Source organism: Pagrus major, chromosome 1 (assembly GCF_040436345.1).
Source record: "Pagrus major chromosome 1, Pma_NU_1.0".
NCBI lineage: Eukaryota > Metazoa > Chordata > Actinopteri > Spariformes > Sparidae > Pagrus > Pagrus major.
In genome coordinates, this window is record NC_133215.1 from 11,450,748 (window position 1) to 11,477,321 (window position 26,574).

Below are 26,574 nucleotides of genomic sequence, written 5' to 3' on the forward strand. Positions count from 1 at the left end.
ACTGACTGGACCTTTTCTTTTCATTTCATCAGCTTAACAAATCGGAGTTGTGTGTTGCTGATCGAAGATTTGGAACAAGGCTACGGTGTGGATGAAATTAGAACTCAGATACAGATTTAATGTATTTGTCACAGCATAAGACACAAAATTTCTGCGTTACATGCACGAAAAGAAGCATTTTCATAGCTATAGTGTTTGGAAACTGCTGGAGGTGCAGTAGCATGTTGCCTCCACAAGGTGGCCTCATAGCCCTGTTATTTAGAATTGAAGGATAGAGCAGAACTTTATTAATCCCGCAGGGAAAGTATTTGCAACTGTTACCTCTGTCATTTATTGTTTTATAGTGACACACGGTCCTCACTCGACCTACAGTGCTCTTTGAAAAAAAAAATAATAATCAAAATTAACCTCTGTTCACAAATGTGCTAAAGCAGAATATTTATACCTGGTCTGGACAGAAGTTTCAAGCAAATTCTATTGCAGATCATTTTATTTATGATTAATTTCAAGCTGGAACATTTGAATAGGCTGTCTAGTTTGCATGATCTTTGTGGTGTCAAATCCGCAAGTATCACAAAGTTAAGAAATGCATCGTAGAGTGAGTGAACGGGTGAAACTGGAAGCAGGAATCGCATAAATAAAACAGTCAATGTTGAAAGCAAAGAAAAAAGTAGAGACAGAAGTTTTTGGAAACTTTTTTGGAATTCATTTTGAAATTTTCAGCAGTTTCATGTTTCATGAACTCTTCAAACTTCAACCAAAATACCTTCGGTGTCAAAATCTTTCCTAGTGTTTTAATGAATTACATTATGAATCTCTACATAAACGTTTCTCATGATCATTCTATAAATAGATATATGAAAATGTGCTCAACCGCAGTAAAAGCAGGTCAGGAGTTAGACAGACAAACAAGTGGTTTGAAAGAATATATTAACACGCATTATTTATGTTGCACCGTGCACTTCACTGAGAGTCTGAAGGAATCATAATAACCAAGCACAGATGGAGACTGTGATTCACACATTTTCCTGCCGCTGTACATCTGTTCATTCGCACAAGCTCCACCCTTTGATCCCTGGCACAACTGATCTAGATGTCTCACTCCTGAGAAATACTTTGAGAACTCATTCTAATCTTGCTAGCACACCTTTTGTTTCTGACCTAGATTTTGAAAAGCCCTTTTCAGAGCTGTAGATCACTTTTGTTTGATATATTTCTTGTTTAAACAAATCAAACACCAAGGTACGTCAAGAAAAGAGGAAAAAAGAAGAGGGTTTTTTAAGACTTACCAGTGAAAGCAGCTGCTATTTTCCGATCTGAAGATCAAAATAAAAGGACTTCTGTGCGTCTTCACATAGACACTCTCTCAAAGAGCAAAGAAAGCAGGTGTGAGAGACTGTCTCTGAACAGCATGTTGAAGCAGACGTTTGTTTATTGACTTTTTTCTTTTTCCTTTTTTTTTTACAGTGTAAAGCCACTCCTTTGTGCTTCATCCTGGAAGCAAATAACCCTGGATCCTGTACACACATGCACTTTCAGAGGTCACGATTCAGACTTTGTTCTAGTAACTGATAACACACACACACACACACACACACACACACACACAACACACACAAGGCTTTGGCTGACGTGTCCTCAATAGGCACTGAACAGGAAGAAATGAGACCGCTGTTGCCTGCTGTTGCCCGCTGAAGTTTTTCATTCTTAGTCATGAATGCCGTGGAGTCAGACGATTCGCTCGTCACCCTCTGGTTGTGTCTTTGACTCTGAGAGATTGGAAATGATAAAAGTGATCACTTCCTTTGGTTTTTCCACCACAATGCATATAATTATCAGTGACAGATGAAGACATTATCTGATTAACTTCGTTGTCAATGTGTTTCACTGTTCAGAGCCTCATAGAATAAAAAGCTGTGACGTATTTAAAATAATTCATGTCTAACATGAAATTATATATAAAATGAATGAATATAAAATGACCTTGACTCAAAGGTCAATTAACTTAGCTTTTTCCGCAGCCTTCAACTGCACAAAGCCATTTCTATTCTCTGAGGAGCATGAAATAGAGTGAAAAGCTCCGGTTAAAGCTACTAAATGGGCCTTTGAGTTAAAATTATTTTATAGACTTAAACATAACAAACATCATTTTATTTTATACCTGACTTATTTTATATATTATGAGTTGCTTGATGTCTATTCATGACTGTTGCCAAGGTCATGAATAAACCTCTGTTGCACCAAAACGTTGTTAAGGCAACATCTTGATTAATCATAGAACAGCAAAACTTCCAAAAAAGATATTATTTTATAGTGTTGAGAAATGTAAGACAATGCTAAAAATAATAATCTAGTTCCATGCTAATATGACACATAATATTTGTTTGTACTGAGAGTGTAATGCCTTTAGTATTATTATGGACAGGACCCTCATCTTCTTTCTCTGCCAGAATTCTAATCCCTACTGGCTAAAATTCACCAAAATTATCATTTTTTTAAAAAAAAATTAATTTTAAGGACATATAAAATGTCAGTCAATTCAGTAGAGCCCTGCAAGAGAGAGTGTGTGGGCTTTTAGAGAGTGTGTAGGCTGTAGTTTATGGTGCTGTTGAACTGTGTATTGAACAGTATATATTGAATATACATCAATCACCTCTTTCTAATATCTTTCTAACTGATAAAGCTGACAAGTGGCTAATGATAAAATGTAAACCCAAATCAAAACCAATGTTGCAATATGATTCACAAGGCAATCAAAGCAGGATGAATGAAGCAAAAATTAAAGGAATAACGTAACTATTAAAAGAGAGAAGCACAAAATTTACAAATAGTAAAATCGTAACTGAAGTGCAGCGTCAAAACACATGGCAGCATTAAGAAATAAAATAAATAATGTTAGTAGTAATGTTAAGACAGAAAGGAGTAAAATTTACATTTTGTACTTTTGGGATGAGAACTAATGTGTACTCTTATGATGAAATTTAAGATAAGTTATAATAAAGATAATATTATGGAGGGCTGGTAAATCAAAACAAAGTGTTAAATATGATTACAAGGAAAGATGGAAAAGTATCATTTTTAAGGCTGTAATTTTTTGTGCTGTGACTACATTCATTGATATATTGTCGGACCCGAACACAGGCATTTATAATAACTGTATAAAAATAGCAGTCGTTTGGCTGATGGTCTCGTTTGCTGTTACAGGTCATTTATAATCATCAGAGGAATCACAAGACTGTTTCATAAACACTTCAAAGTTCCTCGTAGTCACTTTAAATCTTATCCACCGCATTTATATCATGAGGGTAGACACACAAACTACAGCCTCCAAAATGAATAAAACGGGACATTATAACCTTTAGGGTCAGATTTATTGCAGCACTGTTGTGTTAGACAGCTAGATTTATGCAATAAACTGGACACTTAAATACAGCCAGAGATGTTTCTGTTTTAATGTCCACCGCTATTGTAAAGCCTACATTATATGAAAGTGGCTGATATTACGAATCCAAAGTTCAATGTTTAAATTGATAAAACAACACTAATGATTCCAATAGTTTTGATCTCTGTATGGGGTCAATAACAGGTTGTCTGCAAAGTGACAGAATGGACAAAAACAGACATTTTCATTATGTGTGTTTGTGTGTGTGTGCTTTGCAGTCGTACCATTCGAGTGTGCACACTCCTCATTGATCATTCCAGTAAGTGTGAAGAGGGCAAAAACCAGGAGGGAGAACATGATCATCAGCGCCTCCAGCTCTGTCAGTAGAGATGCCATCTACACCCGCTGCCACATCTGTGTCAACGGTGAACATCTCATCTGTAACATCACCTGTTGCCCCATAAAGATGACACCCCTTCCAATCACACACTGAATCAAAATTAAGGATTAAGCACTTACCCAGAGAGTGTTACTGGGGTGTTTAGATGTTGTCCTTGACACAGCAGCTTCATGACACACAGACACACACATATACCCTCTCTCTCTCTCTCTATGTTGTGTCTCTCTCTTTGTCACACACTTGCAAGAACTGTGAAGAGCTGACTAACACGTCCCCTCTCAAGTTCAAGTGAGATCATATTAACCCTAATTATTAATGGGCCCTGTGGGTGTGTGTGCGGTAGTGTGTGTGTGTGTTTACCATTAGACACTCCCCATGTAAAATGTATGAATATCTACACTTTAAGATTTAAGGTTGCTTTTTTCAGGTAGAGTATTTGACCTAGATGTCATGGCATGCAACCGGAACTTTCTGTGGAGGTTAAAGCTAAGGTGGTTTTCTGTTTTTCTTTACAGGAACCCCTTTGATGTGGTAGCTGTCCTGATGCAATGGAAAACATCCAGTTGTCTCCTGAAACTCCTCCCTACTCATCATCGGTGCCTGCATGCAGACACAAATCCATCTTTTGTAGATTAAAATGTAAAAAATACACTTGTTGTATACAAGTGTTAATGGAATGGTGCTCAGACCACAAAGCAAGTGCGCTCTGACTTCCCCATTTCCACTGCAAGTAAGTGGTCTTGCAGCGATGTAGTAGTAGTGTGCATGCTTGTACAGTACGAAAAGTTTGTGGTGGGCACATCTGAGCATGCAAGTTCTCCTCTCAGCTCATTAAAAATAGGGCTGCTGTTAACAAACTGTTGAATTTTCTCTGCAAAAGTTCAGCTCATAATCCTGCTTAAGAATCAGAAAATATCAGCAAGCCTTTCTTAGAAAAGGTTCATGGGTCATTGATCAGGAAAGTCAATCAACGGGTGTGAATGAGCAAGCAGAATTCATGTCAGGTTGTCAGTGGTGGTATTTCTAGTGAAGAAACAGACGTTCAGTTTATGTTTCAGTAAAGTCCATCAAAGTACAGAAAAGATTAAGTGCACATTTAGCTCAACTGAAGTTTTGAATAGTTTCTATTGTGTTTTCTTTGTAAAGAGACAAGGTGGAACTCCTGAAGTCTACAAATTGGTGCAGATGAGAATCTGCCTGCAATTTTTCAATTTACAGTTTTCTGGCTCTTGCACAGAAGGATCATTATCATTAGACCTTTACCCAGTTTGAAGGTGGTGGGAGCTTTGCCGGGGAATTACGTGAGGTCACAGGGCGTTATGTGCCAATAAGTACGTTAACGGTGTATTTGGTCCTGCCCAATCTGGTGCAACAAGGTAAACAAGAGAGAGTCAGGGAGGGAAACAATTTGTACACGTCCACTCAGTCCTGAGAAGAGGGAAATTACCTGTGCAGGTTTTTCTACCATAGCTGTTCAGAGCCTTAATGCAAAATCTGTAAAAAGTGATGTTCCCGCCTGACAATGTTTCACTGCTACAACAACATCCATGTATGCTGGGCACTTATATACAGTATAGACATATATACAGTAACTAAATGTAGCATAGCCATTCATTACCTTACTTGTCAGTGTATAATACAACTTTACTGTTAAGATTCCCTATTTGTCTCTCCCTGGATTTTTTGTCACCTCTCTACTATTGACTCCCTTATAACTACACAATATAGTATAAGATAGGGTTTCATTCATCCGAAAAGAAATTGTTGTATAAAAAAAGACTTAAAACAATAAATAAAATGGCATTTAGTAGAGCACCTACCTCTGCCAAGGCCTAGTAGTCCCCTTTAATTAAATCAAGCCTAATTCAATATCAAATAAAACATATTTACCACATTTTTATTTTTCATCAAGATCCATGCATTATTCCCTGAGAAATTTATAAAAAAACGCCCTGTCTCGCAATTTTAGAAAGTAAGAAAAAATTCTTGGATCCGTCTCTTTACCTGGATCTGCATGGGGTTTATTCTGGGCCGAGACCCGTCCTCCTTCCAAGTTTCCTGGAAATCTGTTTCATAATTTTTGTTTAATCCTGCTGACAAACCAACCAACCAGCCATCCTACTTTACTGAGGTAATAAGAGCTCCAAGCCTTGGATAAAAAAGCCAAACAAGGATCAATGATATACAGGGTATGCAGGATCCAATCTAAAAATATAGTAACACTAATAATGAAATAGTGAAATGAAGAAAACTTCTCATACATCTTGTGCTACTTGAATATTTTCTTGGCTCAGAAAAGAGAAATGCACTATCAGAGTAAGGTGGACAGTCACTGCCTCTTCACCTTAATTAGCCACCACTCTTCAGCGATCACTTGAAGTGATTTTCCAAATATCTATGATTCATAATTCTCATGGCCTGAGACCATTTTGAAAGAGGATTACACCCTCACCACCCAAACACACACACACCTACACACACAGGTTCAGTGAAACCACAATATGGTTTGTGTATGATTTGTTTGTCTTTTCACGTCCGGTCAGACGACCAATGTGCCTTTAATCCGTTAATATGACAGAGTCTGTCAACACATTGTCTCTCAACAGGGAGCCCCCCAACAACCAGGTCATTTGTGTATATGTGTGTGTGTGTGTGTGTGTGTGTGTGTGTGTGTGTGTGTGTGTGCGTGCGTGTGTGTGTGCGCGTGCGTGTGTGTGTTTTACTGCTGTCCATGTGCACAAGTTGCATAAGCTTATTAGCAGAACCATTGGTCAGAGGAGGAGATTGAGGTTAGTCTAAGCCCTAATCCTCATGGACCGTATGCTTATTACCCAGCAAGCACGACAAAGTGCTGGCTCCACCCCTTCAAGAAAGACACACACACACGCCATTGCAACACACATTTTCCCTGCCTCCTTGTTTACTGCTCAGCTCCATCTCAACTCTTCCTCTCTCCGTCTCTCTCTCAGCAGGAGGGCAGTGCAGGAGGAGGGGGAGGAGGAGGTGTTGCGCACTGTTGAGTGCCAGTCGTCATGACGACCTCACACCCCACCATCTCCAGAGCTGTCTTCCTGTTGCCACGGTGACCTGATCCCGTTCCATCTCCTCTATGATCCAGATTGGGCTGATACAGGAGAGCAATCCGGGAGCAGTGTCTCCTTTCCTTGAAAGCAGCTCGTCGATGGGACAGTGGATCACACGCAAGGACTCGGATCGTAGGACGGGAAGGCACGGCGTGCTGGGAATGCTGTGGGAGTAACACCGGCGCGTTGCCTGGAAACACCAGCATGCCAATACAACAGATAACTGTGGTTCCAGCCAGGGAGACAGCCAGCAACGGCAAGAGCGCCACTCGCTCCAAAGACAGGACCGAGGTGAGTTTCTGACCTCTCAACTATGTTTTTCAAGCCTCTAAGGGGCCAGCTACAGCTCTATAGGTTAATTTACTTTGATCTTTTTTACAGTTAAGGGTTAAAAGTTGGTCAAATTATAGAGATTTAAAAACCTGCAGAGGTTCTTTGCGTTGTCAGAAGAAAGTAGAAGTCGTTTGGTCATTCCGTGTTGATCTTGAAGACTGAAGAGGAAGTTGCATATGTGTGTGTGTGTGTGTGTGTGTGTGTGCGTGCGTGCGTGTGCCGCGTGTGTGTACCTGAGCCTACAGTATCAGCTGACAGTCTTTTCAACTCACTCACTCACTCAGTCACACATACAGTACGGATGCACTCAGCAGCCTTTTATCACTGTTCCCTCACTTGGGGTTTGATATTTTCAGCTACATCTTTTGAGTTGAGAGAAAATGTCACAATCACGTTGAGGCTACAATTATTATTATACAATTAGCAATTAGCAATTATTTTCATCATCTCCTGATTATTTTCACAATTTTCACAATCATTTATTTATAATTATTAATTAAATAATTGTTTAGTCTATAAAATAACAATCTCAATCTCCCAGAGCCCAAAGTGATGTCATCAAGTCACTTCTTTTGCCTTCTTCTTATGCCACATCGTGTCCCCTACCATCACCTCATGTTACATCACATGCCTAAGACTATAATGTGTTTTTCGTCTGACAGCCTGGGGGATTCGATGTTAGGAAGAGAAACTTTACAGTCAATACAGACATAGATGATCCTTAAAGCAGGGTTCTTATGAAAACTTTATAGTTTACAAACTCAAATGCCAGTGGACGAATGCTTGTTCAATTTGTGTTTATTTACTCAATTCCAGACATGAACAAGAGTAAACCTCAGTATTTTGTGTTTGTCATTTATGTCCCTGGTATTGCACTACTTAGTTGTCATGAATAGCTTCATTACAAATCTACATGTTAAAACGGAAACGGGAACCTTTAAGTCTCTGACGTCTTTTAAGTGTAGTATAAAGTGGTTTCACTTCCCTCTATTTATTAATTGCCCTACAGTACTACTACTACATCTAAGAGTCTTGACTGTAGGGTTGCTATCTTTTTGGAAAATGTTCTCTCATTTGTTACATTGCGTTTAATCTCTCTACTGCCAGCTTTTTATTTAGGGAAAACTGCCCCTCCCGACCCACAAAAAAAAGGAGGAAGGAACCGACTCAGAATTTAGAGCTCTTTATGTAAACTGAATTAGTGCCTACACCTGCTTACACTGATGGCCAAGATATACATTATTATTATTAATGTAATTACATTTTTAGGCTTTGGGTAGCTGCCTCTTGTCTAAAGGGGAAGCTGCACATCAGAACTAAACTCTGGACCACTGGCTACATGTCTGTTTAGGAAGAAAGGACACAAACCAAAGAGGAAGTGGTACACATTTAGACCAGTAGGCCAGTAGGAAACCCACAGACTGAATGTTTAACATGCAAACTTCTTGTGCTACAGGACAGTTGGTTTCAGAACAGACTACAGTTTTCCACTGATGATAACCTTGCACAGTCATTAGATTGAGATAAATGCCTGCTGATTGTACTGTCATAATATTATAATGAGGCCATCAGCTCTCTGTGCACTTCTGCAGTGTAGATCATCTCTATGGTAGTCAGTGCTGCATTAACATAATAAGCAGAAAAACTGAATGCACAAGTCTTTACTGTTAATATAAATGTAACAAAGCTGAACATTTAAAACAGAAAATGCAAAACCATCTCACTGGATGATCACAGTGAGTCTACATATATCTTTCTTAATGTTACATGACAACCATTTCCAAAATGCAGACTCCAAAGGAGTCATTAAGAAATTTTGATTTCAATTCTGCCTAAACAAATTTCACCCCTGCTTGTTTCAAATAAATAGTAATCTATAAACAACTACTATCTAGCAGAATCTGGCTATCTGTCTGTGCCTACAGTCATCTGAGTTTGGTACATGCATATCTTCCACTCTCCAAATGCATTGGTTTTATTAAATCGTGAGTGGAGCAGTATTCTCAGTTAACCTACTCAGCCGTCACTGAGTTGCTTGATTAATAAGTGAACAGCATCGATGGTGTGAATGTCTTGTAATGTTCACCTCAATTTGTAAAATGCTATGCTACAAAACGCTTGACAAGAACAGGACTGGAGTCCTCCGCAACTACAGTTATGATTACTTTAGTGTTTGCTTACCTTGATTGACTGAGAGGGGCAGTGGTGAGATCTTTTACTTCAGTAAAGTACATATACCACACTGTAAAAATACTCTGTTACAAGTCCTGCACTGAAGATGAACCTTAAGTAAGAGTATGTTAGTATAATCAGTAAAATGTACTTGAAGAATTACAGGTAAGGTTACAGGTAGTATTCAATGCAGGAAAATGTCCACTGTAACACTATTATATCATTAGGTTATTATTACTCATGCATTAAATAGCAGGATTTTACTGTTGTAGTTGCTTGAATAGTAACATTTACATGATTTACAGATGAAGAGCTGAATTACAAACACACTGGTGTGGCCCTTTAAACATCCATTTGAACTACATCTCAAAGCTCTAAAGGTTCCTCTGAATATTAGAAAAATATATGAATAATACATATATATATATTTATATACATTTCACTATTGTAAATGCTTTGGCTTTTATCCTTAAAGGCTCTAAGACACAGACCGGTGTCTGCTGCAGTCAGAACAGCACTGGCTGTTTCATTATATTCATTTTATTACATGAGGAAGAAGTGCTCTTCTCACTGGTTTGAGGTGGGCGAAGCTGTGCTCAAAAATGGTGATGTCATAGATTTACATGGACCAATCAGGATTGAACAAGAAAGAGTCTGACAGAATCTGATGATGGTGATTGGGTTGTTTGGTTAGGTTGCTACAGAGAAACCACAACAACACAAACACAAATATTTCATGTTATATAAATATGCGTTAGATTTGAAACCGAGTGTTAAGTTCCTTTTAAGCTGAGATTCCTTAAAACATGTCGTGACTGAATATAAACGGTGCAGCTGCAGCTTCATGGTTGGTTGTCTAAATGTGGCTGTAGGTGTTTTCTGATCCCGAGCCAGAGTACAGAACCAAAATATAGCCCTCGGTCCACGCTACATCACTTAATCCCCTCCGCAGAAACATGCACATGTCCTCACACAGACTCACTAAAGTCTCTGCTGTGCATCAGAGTGAGAGTGTCGGTAGAGCAGCAGACACTCAGGTAGGTGACAGTAGGATATTATCTCTGATTCAGCTCCTTGTTTACTAATTTATTTACTACTGAACTGTAGCTTCAACTGTAACTATTTAGGCTTATATGAGGCTCCGGCATGAAGGACTGCTGTGTCTTACTGCGCTCTTTGTGTGAAACGATTTTGAAAACGTTCCTCAATGGCTGTTGAAGGTTGGTAGTGCTTTGTTGTGACTTAGGTTATACATGTCAAGCTTTTAGTTCAGGATACTGTTATATTGCAGGAAAATGTACAGGGAGTCTAACCTGATATTGAAAATTGGCCCATACATCTATGGGAACAGATAATTAGCATTTTTAAAAACGTCTATAGTATATGATTATCAGGCGTGAGCAAAAGAGTTGGGAAATCTGAGTGTGGTGATGATACAGATGCTACAGACCAATGAAGCACATTACTTGCAGCTGTGGTATTTTTAGTCAGTCTGCTGTGTACGTTTTCCTCTTGTTCCTCTCTCAGGTTATCTATGTTGTTGCCATCAATGGCAGTGAGAGATATTTGAGATTGATGTGATGTAGTTTTGTCTGCAGTTTAGCGAACACCTGTTACTGAAGTAGTCACACGGCAATCTCAAACTCTTTAATACTTCAACCAATCCAGTTTATACAATAGTTGCATGTACATATAGCTGACCAGCAGGGCTCCAACTAACTTTGTACACCAGAACCATCCCGAAAAACAAGTTTAACAGAGCGAATATAAACCGTCCCAAGATCAAAATATTGTTTTTTTCCTTTGTTATAATCATCTATAGTTGTTTGTAAGTTAGTTGTTGATTGTTAACATTTGTACTCAGATTACCTTTGCTTCTAAATTGATCTCAGTTGAAGTATTTCAGAACATTTACTTACTGTTAACTTGTTGTGTTGTCACATTAAACTGTAGTTGCTCAGTTAGCTTGAAGCTATTAGCACCATTAGCTGTCTATTAGCTCTGTTAGCTGTTAGCTCCCTTAGCCAAACACACGGCAGTACCCTGCCACCCACTGGCTGCAAACAGCTAAGAGCTAACTACGTAGCTCTCCTCCAGGTGAATTCAAGTCAGCAATCTTATTGGTTTGCCATTGCTAAGCAAACGTTAAACATGCAAAATGTCCATTCTGTCTTAGAGGTGTCATGGGGAAGAAATCGTATAGCTCTATCTTTGTTCATTCAGCTTGTTGGGTCTGCTGTGCTATGACTTCTTAGCAAACAGGATTTGTGTGTCTCTCTCTTTTGGCTTCTTTATGTCTTTACATTTGACAAAAATAACATTAATTGGCTTTTCAGCTACACACAGACAGCAAGTTTGACTAATTTTTCACTCAGGTCAAAAGTGCCATCTTTAAAGGAATACTCAGTTGTGTTTAGTAAGCTTGGCACAAAGACTGGAAACTGGAGAAATAGCCAGCCGGACACTGTCAAAGTTGCCTTCCAACAACAACAACTTTAAAATAGTAATTTTAACACAATGTAAATGTGAACTAATCCAGGGAATTTGTACAGGTTACTAGCTTACGATCTTACAAGACTAGCACTTTCTCCTTGCTTTCAGTCTCTGTGTTAAGCAATAATTAACACCTGCAAGACCAGTCTCTCTACTGAACACAAAGAGGGAATCAATAGCAGTCTTCTCATCTAACACTTAAAATTTTTAAATATTTACGAAAAGGATGAATTATTCTTTTAACGTCTTTACAACACGTACATTTACAGCTGACACAATATTGCATTGTATTGTTCTTCAAGTTATATTCTCAGACAGCTTTGTTCTGAATGCAGTGGTGTTTGACAGCCTCCACTCAGGTTCTCAAAATCCAGAGCTTTACAGGAACACTCGAATGCACCACATAATTGAGAATAATAAGAAGAGGCACAAACATCTATATCTTCTCAGAAATGCAAATTGAGACTGATGACAAATCACCTGAAGAGCACACACACACACAGCTGTTGGTCTCATAACTAAAGCAAGTTGGGTGGCGATATGTGATTTACTGGCAGATAATCTGTTTAATGACTCATAATCAAGAACTAATCTGTTCTGTTTTTTTTAAGCTGCCAAACATTACAAACATGTGCCCTCCGCCCAGTACATGTGTCCATCTCCTGTAACACCCAGAGGAGGTTGCTTTGACTCCAGGCGGGACTACTGATTTAAACCTGGCTATCAGCAAATCCTTTGATCAGCTTAGACGATGCAGTCTTCTACTTGTCATCGTCTCTCGTATTTATTTCCATGATTTGCCCACTACTGTGTCTATGTGTGGGCTGGTACACGCAAGTATAAAAAAATTCACAGAAGCTACCCACATGAGACATTACAAACATATACTTTGAACTAAATAACAAGATACAAAGCTTGAAGTGATCATACTGCTAAACCTCGAGTGTTATACTGTACATACTATGTATATATAAACACTAACATTTCATAAACAGACCTCTAATATATATCACATATAAGCAGGCATGTAGTTTAGGAGTATATATATATAGGCAATATATATCTTACTCCTTTGTGCCTTTGATCGCGTCCACAGTGAGCCACACCATTGCGTCACTACGATGAACAGAACATGAGCACTGCAGTTTATTTTGAGTTAACGTCCAAATGTTATTTGGCATTTTTAAAAATTAAGGTATTTATCTGGACCGGTTATGTTTTTGTTGTTTGTTTCATTTTGTTTTGTTTTTTTCTTTTTTGTAGAGCCAATTTTAAACGGTTATACCTTGCTCACGCACAAACTAGTAATAGTAATAATAATAATAATAATAATAAAGGAGAACAGAGGAAGAAATCAAAGTGATAGAACGTTATGATAAATGAAGACATATTAGATATATTGCACACAGACAAGTACACCAGTACAGTTTTGTTTTTAAATATCAAAGGTAGTGATTTTATACAAAGTCTCTAAGGAACCACTAAAAGTCACATCCCTATATGTATGAATATGCATACACATATCTATAATAATTAAAAGAATTGACAAAAGCAACACTATATAATTCAGGCAGGAACAGTGTGAAATATAATGAGAGGTTGAAGTGTGATTGATGTGTGAGCTGTTTCTAAAGATTGTTTTGGCCTCAGACAGGAAGAGAAGTCAGAAAGCTATACTACCAGTATCTCTATAGGTATCTCTTAAACTTTCACTCCATGTCATCCTTCAGTTCATTTTCCACTGCCCACTCACTCCAGCACCAGCCAGTTGGCAGGTTATCCTGCTTGTCCCCGTGGCGTGTGTGAGTGTGTGTGTGTGTGTGTGTGTGTGTGTGTGTGTGTGTGTGTGTGTGTGTGTGTGTGTTAGGTACTCATTTTCACACATAGCTCACTCAGGATCCATCACATATTCACAGTAAAGACAACTGAGGTGTGTCTTTGAGGTGTGTTTTCACTGCCTTGGACCGGACTGATTTATTCCCATAATGCACCTGACTGTCGACAGTGTGACTGGGGATGAAAGTGGTGATGTAGGGAAAGTTGATATGAGGAAAGGACAAATAAGAGTGTTTTGTCTAAGATGTCTTGTTGCAATTTCTCTAAAAGAAAATCTGCATTTTGTTACATAAATCAGGTTGTGTCTAACTATAGTTTTCCCAGCCTACAAGAAATTAATCGTGAAGCCAACATTGACTGTTCAGATACAAAGAGCTTCTAATGTTTTACGGCCAAAAAACAGAATAGGTGCTTCTCAGCCTGCACCAATGTATTTCACATTTTTAAAACGCAAAGTAATTACCTCATGTTAACACAAAGACATGCTGAACGAGGTTGATAGGGTGAAATGACGCTGTGTATACAGTCAGACGATATAAACTTGGCTCCTTTAAGAGATTTTACCAAAGTATCCCTTTAAAATCTCTTGGTGTATAAAAGTATTATGGCCAATCTTTGGTATAAATGATTTTTGACCGTTTTAACTGTTGTAAAGTTGCCACAGAAGTTTATAATACTTTATACATGTTTCATAAATACTGTTTAATGAATCAATAAACATTATTTGGATGGCCTTATAAAGTTGCAACAGATGTTTTTAAACCTTTATAATTGACGAATAAATGGCTCATAAAGCATTTAATTGTTTGTTAACGGTGAAATAACTAGTAACTAAAGTTTAATTAGCTATAATGTAACATTTATTAATTATTATAAAGAGTTACCAATTGTTTTCCTAAAAAATGCATTATGCATTATTTAAATTGATATAATAATATAAAATCTTATATATCGCTCACCTGTGTGCTGACCTGGTTTGACAGTGTGTTCTTGTCTGGAAAATAACTTGGAACACACATGATTCACATACCAGGGAAGATATTTTTTGTCCGTGGTGGTTTACCAGCGTTAACACGTTGCAACTCCTACGCAGCACTGACTGCTGGTTTCTGAAGCTTGTGTAGGACGCTGCAGGCAGTGAATGAGACCACAGATGTCTGAGGGTTGAGTTCAAGGTCTAACAGTTGAGTTCAAGCAATCACTGCTCTAGGAAGTCTTGAAAAAGTGCTATTAGTTTGCTTTAAATAGAGACACATTGCAGAGCAGCACACAACTTAGCAGGACGACCAGATAATTGGATTGTCTGGCTTTAGCTGCGGTCACAATGTAATAACAAGGACACATGTCCACGCATGACTCCTGACGCTGGACTTCAACCAATCAACACAGAACCAGCCAACACTGAATAGTGGAGAACGCTGGTGTTGTCTAAAGCTGCTTCGTTTAATTATAACGTTTATGTTTTTATTTATCGGTTAAAGCATTTAGCTTGACCAGTATTCAACATCTTTAGCTACTTCCACAACACAAAACTTGAATGAAATGTCCACACAATCCCACATTTCACTTAGATGATTCTGGAGTCTTTGCAGGAAAAGTCACAATTGACAATCTAGATTGAAAAGTTGAAATTGTTTTGTACGGTTTCTGATGTGGAAATCTTTGGAAAAAATTAAACTGACAGCAGATTAGGGCAGAAACTATCAGTCGATTATTGGATTGACAGAAGAGTTATATCATATTTTGATAATCGATAAACTGAAAAATTGGAAATATTCTGTTGTTTCAGCTTCATAACAAGACATTTAAAGACATCAGCCTGGGCGTCCAGAACCTTAAATATTTATTTATTTATTTATTTATTTTACATATTATAAACCAAACTATGAATCAATTTACTGATTTCATAATGAAAATAATTGTTAGTTGCAGCCAGGGCACAAAATAAGTGCCAATTACCAGTCAAATGCTGGAAAAATATGCAATTGTTGTGTGGTTCTGCTTCTCTAACCAGCCAAAAAACAACATTAACCTCTTGATTGACAGGTAAAATTTGAACCATTTGGCCGGTGAACATTAAGTTAAGTTTGGACCCAGTTTGCAGCTCTGCAGCAGTGAGATGAATGAGCTCCTGTTTTGACATGGCTGTAGTGAAATAGCATACGTTACAGTTGCTCCTCGAATAGAAAACATCACACTGTAAATATAAACAAGATCTAAATAGAGAACGATAGTACGACAAGAGTTAGTAAGAATAAAATATACAAAGTCCTAAACAATAAAGTACTGAAATATAAAATATAAAAATTGTATATTGTTTTAAATATTGGTTTAATATCTTGTCATATCTCATGTTCTGCTCTATACACCTCCGAGGTACCATTAAAGCATCGCATACTTCTGTGTTCTCTAATGATTTTCTGTCTCTCCTTCTCCCCACAGGCGAGGAAGGGCCCTGGGCGCTCAGGGAGTCGATCCAGCAACATCTCCAAGGTAACTGCTGAGTATCAGAGAGCTTAAAGGGGCCAATATCAAGGTCACAGTTCAGAGTGTAGGGGAGGATCTGTTTTCCGAGCAGAGTGTGATGTGCAAATGCCTGAAGTGTTGCTTCAAGCACACACTGTTGTGTGACCCGCGAGACACATATGATGCTTTAAGCTCCTCTGATTATTATTTGTTCGTATTAATTATGATTAAAGTGACTGTGTATAATGTGGAACAGTTGTTCAAAGTAGTAAACCCACAAAGGATCATCACATGTAGCTCAACAGGTCACTTGAGTCTGGCAGCATCTTTTACCAAATTGTTTGTCAGTCTCGCCAGTCTCAGACACATTTTTAACAGAAGGTACAGACACAAAATCAACAACTGTTGAATGTCAAAACAGATATGATTTTGGAGTTGGTGGAGGCCAAACTGGAGCAAAAAATAGTGAACATTGGACTCAAAACTAATGCCAGTGTTTCTTTGTGGCTGCTGGATGTGTGTACATGGACATTTTTTTCTGCTAACATGTAATCTATAACTTTGAAAGGCCGTAATATGTCTCGGGCTGTATGTTTGTCTGCTTATTTTGGATTTTGGACACCTAATGGTCAGAAATTCTATTAATGCAGCTCTTAGATAATTTTTGACAATGATTCATCATCAATAATAATCATTATTGTTGTACTTGCATTGCAACATGGAAGGTAATTTGAGTCTGTTTGTTGTTTCAAGGCCAGCAACTCTACAGCAGGACCAACGACAGCCTCAAGAAACTCCATCACACCGTCTTCTCAGGACATATGCAGGTAAAGACAACTGTCTCTTTCAGTATGAGTCAGAATTACAGTAACCTTGGCAGAAAGTGCAAGACATACATCCCTAGAATATCTGCAAACATCTGCACTGCAGCCACAGTTCTCTCGCAGTGATATTAACATGCACAGTTTAAAGCTTCTTCTCCACTGAGTGGGAGATTCAATTAGCATGCTCTGCCGCACCCCGAGGGCATTAACAAAATTAAAATGGATGGTGAAATCCAATGGTGCTCCCATAGCGAAATCAATGAGAGGAAGAAACAGGATCCTTCAGCTTGTTATGTCCACTGGTGGTGAGGTCGTCATGCTGACAGGCTCAAGGCTGGAAGGATGCTGTATTTGATGGCAGTATGGACACATATGATGTGTGGGAGTGAGTGGATGTCCATATGTCACATGTGCATGCTCAAATCATTCCATATCTCATTACCTAGTTGGATAAAAAGGCTGAACTTACATTTGTTTTCTCTTCATTTTTCAGTTATACGTCAAAACGTCATGTCTCATTTTCTGTCATTTTCCCTAAACAATCAGTAGAGAAGAACATATCTGTCCCGCCAACATAAAATTCAGTCACCACGGAAGCTGGTGGGAGTTTCTAGGAACTGTTAATGTTTTTTGCATTGATTGGAAAAATATGCTGAATTTGGACGTATTGTTTCCGCAACCCGTAGAGCTGCATCTCCATCACTTTTGTATGTTTTTTTCTCTCCCACACCCACTAACAAAGCTCCGATTAGCTGGTCTTTCGTTTTCTGTTAGTTCATTTGCAGAACAGACCAACAAAATCACACGATATACAGATTTCAATGACAAAATATCTGATACAAGTAGTTATACAAAATAAATGTTAAGAGTGTGGATCCGGGAGGACGACTGAGCAGGCCAGGGCATCGCAAAGTAATGCCAGAGCCACACAACCTCCTGGTGACCTGGAAGAGGGCAGGCCACACAAGTTATTAACAAAAAAATATCAGAAAAGAATCAGAATGTATGCATTTTTGAAAGATTTTTTTGAAGGACAGATATAAGATAATTGGTCAAAAAGCTCAGGAGTCAGGTTGATATTATCCCGGTATCAGTCAGCTCTGGATGCCGTTCTCAGGCAATTTAAAAGTTGATTCACCAGAATTACAAAAAATATATGAAATATACATATAAGTTGTATAAGGGTCAATGCAAAAACTTTGGATACAGATAGCTCAAAACTTAACTTAATGTTGTCACGTTCATGTCTTCTCCATCTCATTTCACTTTATTTTTACACGTCTCCATCTCTGTGTGTTTATGTGTGTGTGTGTGTGTGTGTGTGTGTGTGTGTGTGTGTGTGTGTGTGTGTGTGTGTGTGTATGTGTGTGTGTGTGTGTGTGTCCGTGTTCAGTTCTGGCCAGCCGACCCTTGTAGAGGAGGATGCTTCTGAGTTGCACACACATGACAAGCACACACACACCTCTGTGATGACAGTCACCAGCACAGCTCTGGGCTCATCAGCTCAGTCCCAGAAGAAGCAGGTGAAGCGCCGCCACCGCCGCAAGAGGAGCAGCTGCACCACCATCGACTGCGTGGAAACCAACGCCAAACAGGAGCAGACCGACCGCAGCCTCAGCTCTGACCGCAGTGAGCGCGGGGAAAAGAGGGAGCGCTCCTCCAAGAACCGGAGAGAGCTCCCACCTCGCCTCCGCTGCACAGAGGCTCCCCAGTCCGACTCCACCTCAGAGGATGAGGCGTGGCGCAAGGCCCGCAGCTGGAGCAAAGAGAAGGCCCGAAGAGGGCGCCGCCGCAGCGGAAGCAGCCGAGAAAGAGAAGTGACGAATGGGGGTAGAGGAGGGGAAGACAAAGCAGAGATCATGGAGCTGCAGTCGGTGGGCTCGGATGAGGGGAAGGAGAACCAGCTCCCGGTGGAGGACAGCGGAGGCCTTAAGAAGCGGCATAGCAGTAGAACCTCAAAGAGAGACAGCCACCTTTCATCGAAGGAAGAGCAGAGCAGAGATAAGGAGAAGAGCTACAAGTCTTGCAGCTCAGGCAGCTCATCATTGGCAGAGGACGCTGAGGAGCTCATCACCAAGAGATACCAGGAGAAGGGGTCAGGCAGTGGGGACATGTCAGTGCCCACACCACAGACATACTGCGGCATGAATGGAGGCATACCACGGCTCTGCTCTGATGACTCTGAGCTGGAGGTCTGCAGGTTAGTGTGTGATAGTGAGCCCGTAGAGATGCCTCTCCTTCTAGTATCCCCAATTGGACCTTATTTTGCTCAGAAAATGGACTGTAGTGAATGGTGAGAGATAAATAATTTTACAACTTCAGCGTCCAAAAGTGGAAATTCCTTTGGTCAGGGATGCATAAGATACCCAAAACCCCTCACTTGTTCTGATGTGTGTATGCTGTGAGTATATTCTGTGTGTGTGTGCGTAGGATCTGCCACTGTGAGGGGGATGACGAGTGCCCGCTGATAATGCCTTGTCGCTGTACGGGGAGCCTGAGCTTCGTCCACCAGGCCTGTCTCAACCAGTGGATCAAATCGTCAGACACTCGCTGCTGTGAACTCTGCAAGTTTGACTTCGTCATGGAGACGAAGCTCAAACCTCTATGCAAGGTAGGCACACGCTCATAAATCTAATTCAAAGCTTTGAACTGGGATCTACTCCTCCAGACAGGAGTGTCAGGCTGTAATGACAACCACAGTTTGTTGTTGCTTCTCATCCCCTCTCCATCTCCGTCCCTCTGTCCTCCAGTGGGAGAAGCTACACATGACGAAGGGCGAGAGGAGGAAGATCTTCTGTTCAGTGTTGTTTCACCTGATAGCAATAGTGTGTATGTTGTGGTCAGTCTACGTCCTGGTCAAGAGAACCGCGGAGGAGATCAGACTCGGGAAGAACGGTCAGTAATTTCCCCCGTCCTTTTGGCTTTGATGAAACTATTAAAATCCAGATTAAAAGGTACCATGCAGAGTTTTGATTCCTAAAACGCTATTTTCTTCACATTCATTCACGTCTCACCTAAAGGTACAAACATGCTGATACATTTTCTACCTCAATAAATATTTGTGCTTTGTTTACATTTGCTTGCAGTGAAATGCAGAGTAGTAAAGAAGAATTAGAATGAGAGTTAATATACTTATTAGAAAAATAAATATAAGTGATGTTAAAGTATAAGTTTGGAGGTTTTGGGGCTGTCTTTTTTTTCAATATTTAAAAATATATGTAATGTATTTCAAATATACATATGTCGCAGTTGTAAAGCAAACTACACAATAAAATATGTATAACTGTCCACTGCAGTAATTTTTTATCACAGTCTGTCCACACATTCTGGTAAAACACTGAATACAAACACTACAGGATGATTGAAACACTGCACTGTAGCGCTCCCAGTGGTCAAACACTCCACGTGGTACCTTACAACCCTTTTACCTGCTGATATTTACACCTGCTGTCTCTGGTGATGTGATTTTGAAGATAAGTGTCCTGTGTAGTCACTCATTGTATTCATGTTGTCTCTATATCTATCTATCAAACTAGTTAAATGTATGTTAGTGTATATTCTACAGTACAAATATCCCAGTTTATACTTCCTGTGATGGTCACCCCCAAGTGTCCCTCAACCTGTTAGAGGTTTAGCTCTAGAGTGAAGACTTGAAGAACTGCACATATATCCGAGTCAAACCAATTAGTTGTTGTGCTGGGTTTAACATACAGGACAAAGACTGAATGTTATCTCGAAATAATTTTAAAAAGAGAGAAAAAGTGCCGTAGGTTTGAAATAAAGTAACGGCTACATAAATGCCTTTAAAAAGACACATTCACTGGATTTGTAGATATATTGATTATAATGATTTGGGGCCTTCAGCCCATAAAAACATATAATTGAATCAAGGCGTTTTGCTACCCCGGGGGCCATTGCATGTTTTAGCTATTTGATTAAAAAAGAGAGCACATTTTTCAATAAATTTCCCACTTTTCAAGCAGTTAATGGTTGGAAAATCTACTTTCTTGCAATTTTTTTTGACATAGATGATCCATGAAAGGAAACCATTACCCATTTATTGGAGTCCAACCTACATATCGGTTGGCCTGTATTGGCCTTTAGCAGATAATTCACAGGTGTTGGCGTATAGTTTTTCCATTATGGAAACCTTTATGAAGAGTTTCAGAGTAAAATGCAGAAAAAGATGTTTGGGTAATTATAATAATTTCCAATAAAGTCCCAATGAAGTTTAGTGTTTCACTACACTGATATCACTTTAGACAATAAAAGTTTATTGTTTAACTGTAAAAATGTCCAGCCTCTGTTACATTTGTTCTTCACAAGTGTTTGACAACCACATTTGAGGGATCATTGCAAAAGAAATAAGTGTATATTGACCAATATATCAACATCAGAATTTTTACTCCTGAACATCAGTATCGCCACCAAAAATCGGTATTGGCCGATAATCAGGAACTACTGTGGCCTAACCGTATTATCATCACATGCCAATACAGTCGAGGATGGCGTGTTTTGAAAACACTGTTTCTAACAACTGAGATTTGAAAAAAAAAACACAAGCTCCTGTGTTTTGTTCAAAAATGAAACCCAGAAAACGAACTGTCAGCATGTGCAAATGTCGTGAGAACAGTCATGTTCATCAAAAGGACAAGAGTTCTCAGACTCACATTAACTCAAAGGAAAGTATGCATCTGAGAAACAAAGAGGTTTTTGAAGAGTCACTGAGACTCAACCTACGAAAGAAAAGTTTCATATCTCAAACCAATTTGCATATTGTACAGACATGCTGAAACCAAAGCCTCAGCAGTGTGTTCTAGAAAATTACATGATTGGGTTAATTTTCTCTGCAGGAGCAGGTAGTTCAGTGTTCTGACACTTTGACAGGTCATAAAACAACAATGAAAAAGACTAAAATCAGGTATCTGCTGGTTACAGACTGTTCACACACTAGCATTCATTTTATTTGAGCCACAGTTTTAGACCCCTCAGTGCTTCTCCTTGTTCTCTGTGCTCGTTGATGGTGTGGTGTGTCGTGCTGTGATCATAGTGTATCTGTGTTACCGTTCTCATACTGTAGGACCTAAAGTCAGAAAACATTAGTAGCAGTAGGTGAAATCTTCATATATAGTACTAAACATTAATATATTAGGTTATTTATTCAGAGATGATAGAAATAAAAAGAAATTACACTCACTCTTGATTGCAGAAGAGTTTTGGCGAGTTTCTCTTCTGAAGTACTATTCGGAACAGGGTAAGCACAGTTCTGCACGCACCACCATCATGATCCATCACACATACTGAAGGATGACTTATAACCGCCCTGTGTGGGTTTTTCCAGCAGGTGTGCTGGAGTGGCCCTTCTGGACAAAGCTGATCGTGGTGGCCATAGGCTTCACAGGCGGCCTCATCTTCATGTACATCCAGTGTAAAGTCTACCTGCAGCTGTGGCGCCGCCTCAAGGCCTTCAACCGCATCATCACTGTGCAGAACTGCCCCGAGAAAGGCCTGCACAACTCTCAGGCCCGGACCAGCGCCCTGACCAATGGCAGGCACGAGACTGTGGATGTTCCCGTCAGTCCGGCCCCTGCCCTGGCTCCAGACGCACAGATGGACTCTGACATGTCAGTGGAGGCGGCAGTGGCACCGTCACGAAACCCAGTCTGACTGAGTCTCCTCCCGCACAGAGGGAGTGTCCTGAATCACACCCTGCTCATCAGAAAACACGAGCTGCTGTGAGCACGGTGTGATTAGACTCGTACAGTGTTTTAGTGTTGTTCATCTCAGCTCCTGTGATTACTGAACTTGAGACTCAAAGGACAACTTAAGTCCTTCAGTGATCGAGGAAAACTGAAAGGCTGAAGGGCAAAGTAAGGAAGAGGCCAGAAAATGGCTAAAGGGTGAGGAGATGTAAAGGAAAATAAAGCCATCAGCTGGAGAGGTTTGTACAGACTTTAGTTATGTGACATATTGAGTTTTATTCCTGTATGCACTTTCTCAAACTGCACTGACATGAGTTAAAGGTGTGAACACTTCGAGGAAGCTATTAAAGGTCTCAGTATGCTTCAGGTGATCCTCAGATGACACTGGCAGTGACAAAGGCTGACTGACGGCCAACTAGCATGTATATTCTGCTCCTACATGATAGAAAACAACTCTAACACTGTCACGGGCAACCGTTAGATCGGTATGTCATCTTAGACATGGTGTCATACGGATGTTGTGATTATTGAAATGGAAACAATGGCACAAACAGTGCCGGATCTTACATTTCACTTCATTTCTTTCTTCTTAATAATTTACTGGTTAATTACAGTTTCATGGGTGTTGGCTTATCGAAAGCAGAATTAACCAAAACCGACTTCCCCATTTCAGATGCTGTTAAGACAATCCAGCTTTGTTTGAAGCATACTGAGGCCTTAACTCTCCTTCTGGACAATCAGGTCTTCAGACACCAAAGAGTCAGAAATGATGAGTAGAGAACAATTATTTAAACACCATCTTTAGGTCAGTCTGAAATCAAGAAATGTAATGTTTTGAAAAAGCTGAATTTATTTACTATCATAGAAACTTTTGAATATTTCTTAAAATAGAAACTCTCAAGTATCCCAGTTGTTTATGATGTTTTTGACAGTCTGCAGCTTCACGTGGTCCTGCTCCGCCGGGTCCTGTCATTTACACACTGATGTAAGTTGAGCTTCATGGTCGTCATCCGGTAATGTTTTCACATTAGACTTGACACACTGTGTGAGTGACTGACTAGTCAACCAACCGAAGGTGACTGTTGTTTACACTTGTCCACTTTTATAAAGGCTTGATTTGGTTTTCTACCAGCGTCACTGTCAAGTCACAGAAAATGTTGTCTATTATCCACCGCCACATGAGAGCACTAAACATCTGTGTCAAAACCTTTTTTCTATCCCTGATTGGATAAAATGGAGTATTCAGGTTACACACGATGCATATTTGTTTGTGCAATAAACAATGAATGTAGAACCCCTCACAGGCTGGTGTCGAGTTACTGAGCAACGCGAAGACTGATGAAAATTTTTGTTTTCCATCTCTGGGACTTTGGCGCCATCTTCTGGACAGTCGTGGAGTTGCAGCATTTTTCGCACACAAGCACAAAAACACACGTTTATCTATAGAATGTCTTCGCTGAAGGCCAGTCTGACGTTCACAGTTACTGAGCCTCAGTTCTAGTCTGACATCAGCACCATGTCATCCAGCTGCTCATCATCCAAGTCATCTTCATCGTCCTCATTTTCCTCTTCTGCGTCATGTTTCTCCTCTTCTTCATTCTTGGTGTCCAAACCTTTGTTAGACACCTTCCGCAGTTTAAGGTTTGGAAGTTTCTTCAGATCACCAGTCCACTCTCTAAGAAATAAAGTATTGACACATGTCATCAATCATTATCAGTAAGGACGTTAATGATTCCTGACATGTCCCATGTGCAAATCCTGTAAACTGTACGATATGTCAGTATTTTTAGGCATTTTTTTTACGCGTTTGGTATTTGGACAGGATGCAATAATATAATGCCATATAGTGCAAAGTCAAAGACTACCAAGGCTCATCTTATATAGCTAGGAAAGGTCTTCAGAAGGTTTTAGAAGCATTTTCTGTTACACTTGTTGAAATGAAAAACAGAAGATTAAAGCTCTACTTCCACCCACCTGAATGTTTTCAGATGCTTTCCGTTGATGATGTCTGGGATCTCTGTGAAGACGACAAAACACTTAAGTATTTGCTGACTGCATCCATGTACAGAACATATGTGTATGTATTTATACGATGAGGACTCACCGAATCCGCTGCCCTCATACTGCGCTCTCTCTCTCTCGATGGTCTGCTTGATGACGGCCTCTCTGGCACCGTGGAGACGACCCTGCCGACCTTTGATCCCGTTCATCAGCTCAATCTGCTCAAGTTCGGAGTCAAACCTCTGCAGGTACCTGCACGTACACAAAAAACACACAAGCTCTCTGAACATTAAGATGCCACAAAAAAGGCTTCCCTAATACAACAACAATTGCAAATATTTTGAAAAACATTAACATGATCCCCATCTTTGACCTTTCAATGATGTCACAGGCGTCTTTTCTGGTGTAAGTGGTCTTATCTGGATCCAACTGTCCCTGAAACCACAACAGCTTCTCACCTGGGAGCCCAGAGACAGTCAAATAACAGGTGTTTAAAGGAAAGTGATTCGATCCACACAGCCAGCAAGTGTGTATGATATCAATGATAAACAAGCTTACCGATGCCGCTCAGACGTGTTGCTTTGTCATTCTTCTGCCTGCAGCGTCAGAGAAACCAATTAAATGAAAGTAATCTGAGTGAACGGTGTATTTTAAGCAATAATGTTAAAGGTGCTATATGTAGTTTGGGGAAGACATTTTAATCAGAAGAGAAAGATCTTCATCGACTGATTTTTTATCTAAATAAACAAACTCTCTTTGTTTTCATGACTGGATAAACAAACTGACCTTATGGGAACACCACAATTCCATACTGTTTTACTTTGTTTATATTTTGGCGGACCCTGCCACCTTTCTAGTTTCAAACAGTGTTCTGGGGACCTTATTTTCCTCTGAGAACAGCTTGTTTATTCAGCTATGGAAAAATAAATATTGAGTTTGTATTATTACCTCCATAATATTGTAAATATTAAAATTCTGAGTTTCATTTCTTATCCAAAACTACATAGTATACTATAGCTTAGCATTTTTTCAGCCCCGTTTTGTGTGTGGTTAATCAAAAGGTCTGTAAAGTATCTGGTGACCTGTACGCTGCTTTACAGTCATTTGAATGTGATGGAATATATATTTCGGTTTTTAACTCAGCTGACGTGCTGCATCTTTGCTGTCGCCGTGTTTTATTTCTTATTCACGCACCTTTCTTTCTTCTTCAGTCTGATTTCTTCTCGGGCGAGGTAAGCAGCTTTCCTGCTGTACGGGTGAACAACTTTCTCCGCAGGTTTGCCTTTCTGAGCCTTCGGCTGAAAAATAAAACCAGGAAACAAAACGATGAATTTAAAGCGTTGAAATAATTATTTATCTGGTGATTAAAACAACTGGGATCATTTCAATAATACTGACAGACCACCAGCCTTACCATTTTAACTGAAAACACGCGTGCTGCTCAATGTGGTGCTGCTCCTCTGTTGACAACTAGACCGGAAGTGGTAGGGTCCGTCATCAGATTTTGTCCGGATGTGTCGCAGAGACAATGACATTGGTTCCTGTTTTCAAAGCGGTTAAAGTAATAAATCTTGAACTTTTTAGATGGCTTTATGAAGATTTTATTATCTGAATAAAAGCATCCATCACTAAACTTGGGTTGTTTACGATTTTCAGAAACAATTCGACTTGTATGCAGACATTTCATGTTGTTTTTCATTGTTGCTTTAGGTAAAATAAAGGGAATATTTTTCTACTATTTATATGTACATCATAGTTAAATGTTTATTTGTTCCTATGGTTATTCAGCTTTGTCGTTGTTTTAGCTGTAGCTATGTCTATTTCAATCGAATCAATTTTAAGGACAAAACTGAAATAAAATTTAATCCAAATTGGGGTGTTT

General features: G+C 39.5%; 2 protein-coding genes across 2 annotated transcripts; one reads left to right on the forward strand and one right to left on the reverse strand.

The window, feature by feature from the left end:
- Positions 1-7,069: 7,069 nt before the first annotated feature.
- Positions 7,070-22,656, forward strand: marchf1 (membrane-associated ring finger (C3HC4) 1). Its single transcript, XM_073463131.1, has 6 exons — positions 7,070-7,156; positions 16,142-16,192; positions 16,919-16,992; positions 19,420-19,600; positions 19,740-19,884; positions 22,334-22,656. The coding sequence occupies exons 1-6, from the start codon at positions 7,070-7,072 to the stop codon at positions 22,654-22,656; spliced, it is 861 nt and encodes a 286-aa protein (XP_073319232.1).
- An 865-nt stretch (positions 22,657-23,521) lies between these two features.
- Positions 23,522-26,172, reverse strand: tma16 (translation machinery associated 16 homolog). Its single transcript, XM_073463984.1, has 7 exons — positions 26,107-26,172; positions 25,887-25,990; positions 25,251-25,288; positions 25,066-25,150; positions 24,796-24,944; positions 24,666-24,708; positions 23,522-24,366 (listed from the first exon to the last, which is right to left on the reverse strand). The coding sequence occupies exons 1-7, from the start codon at positions 26,107-26,109 to the stop codon at positions 24,189-24,191; spliced, it is 600 nt and encodes a 199-aa protein (XP_073320085.1). The 5' UTR covers positions 26,110-26,172; the 3' UTR covers positions 23,522-24,188.
- Positions 26,173-26,574: the final 402 nt, after the last annotated feature.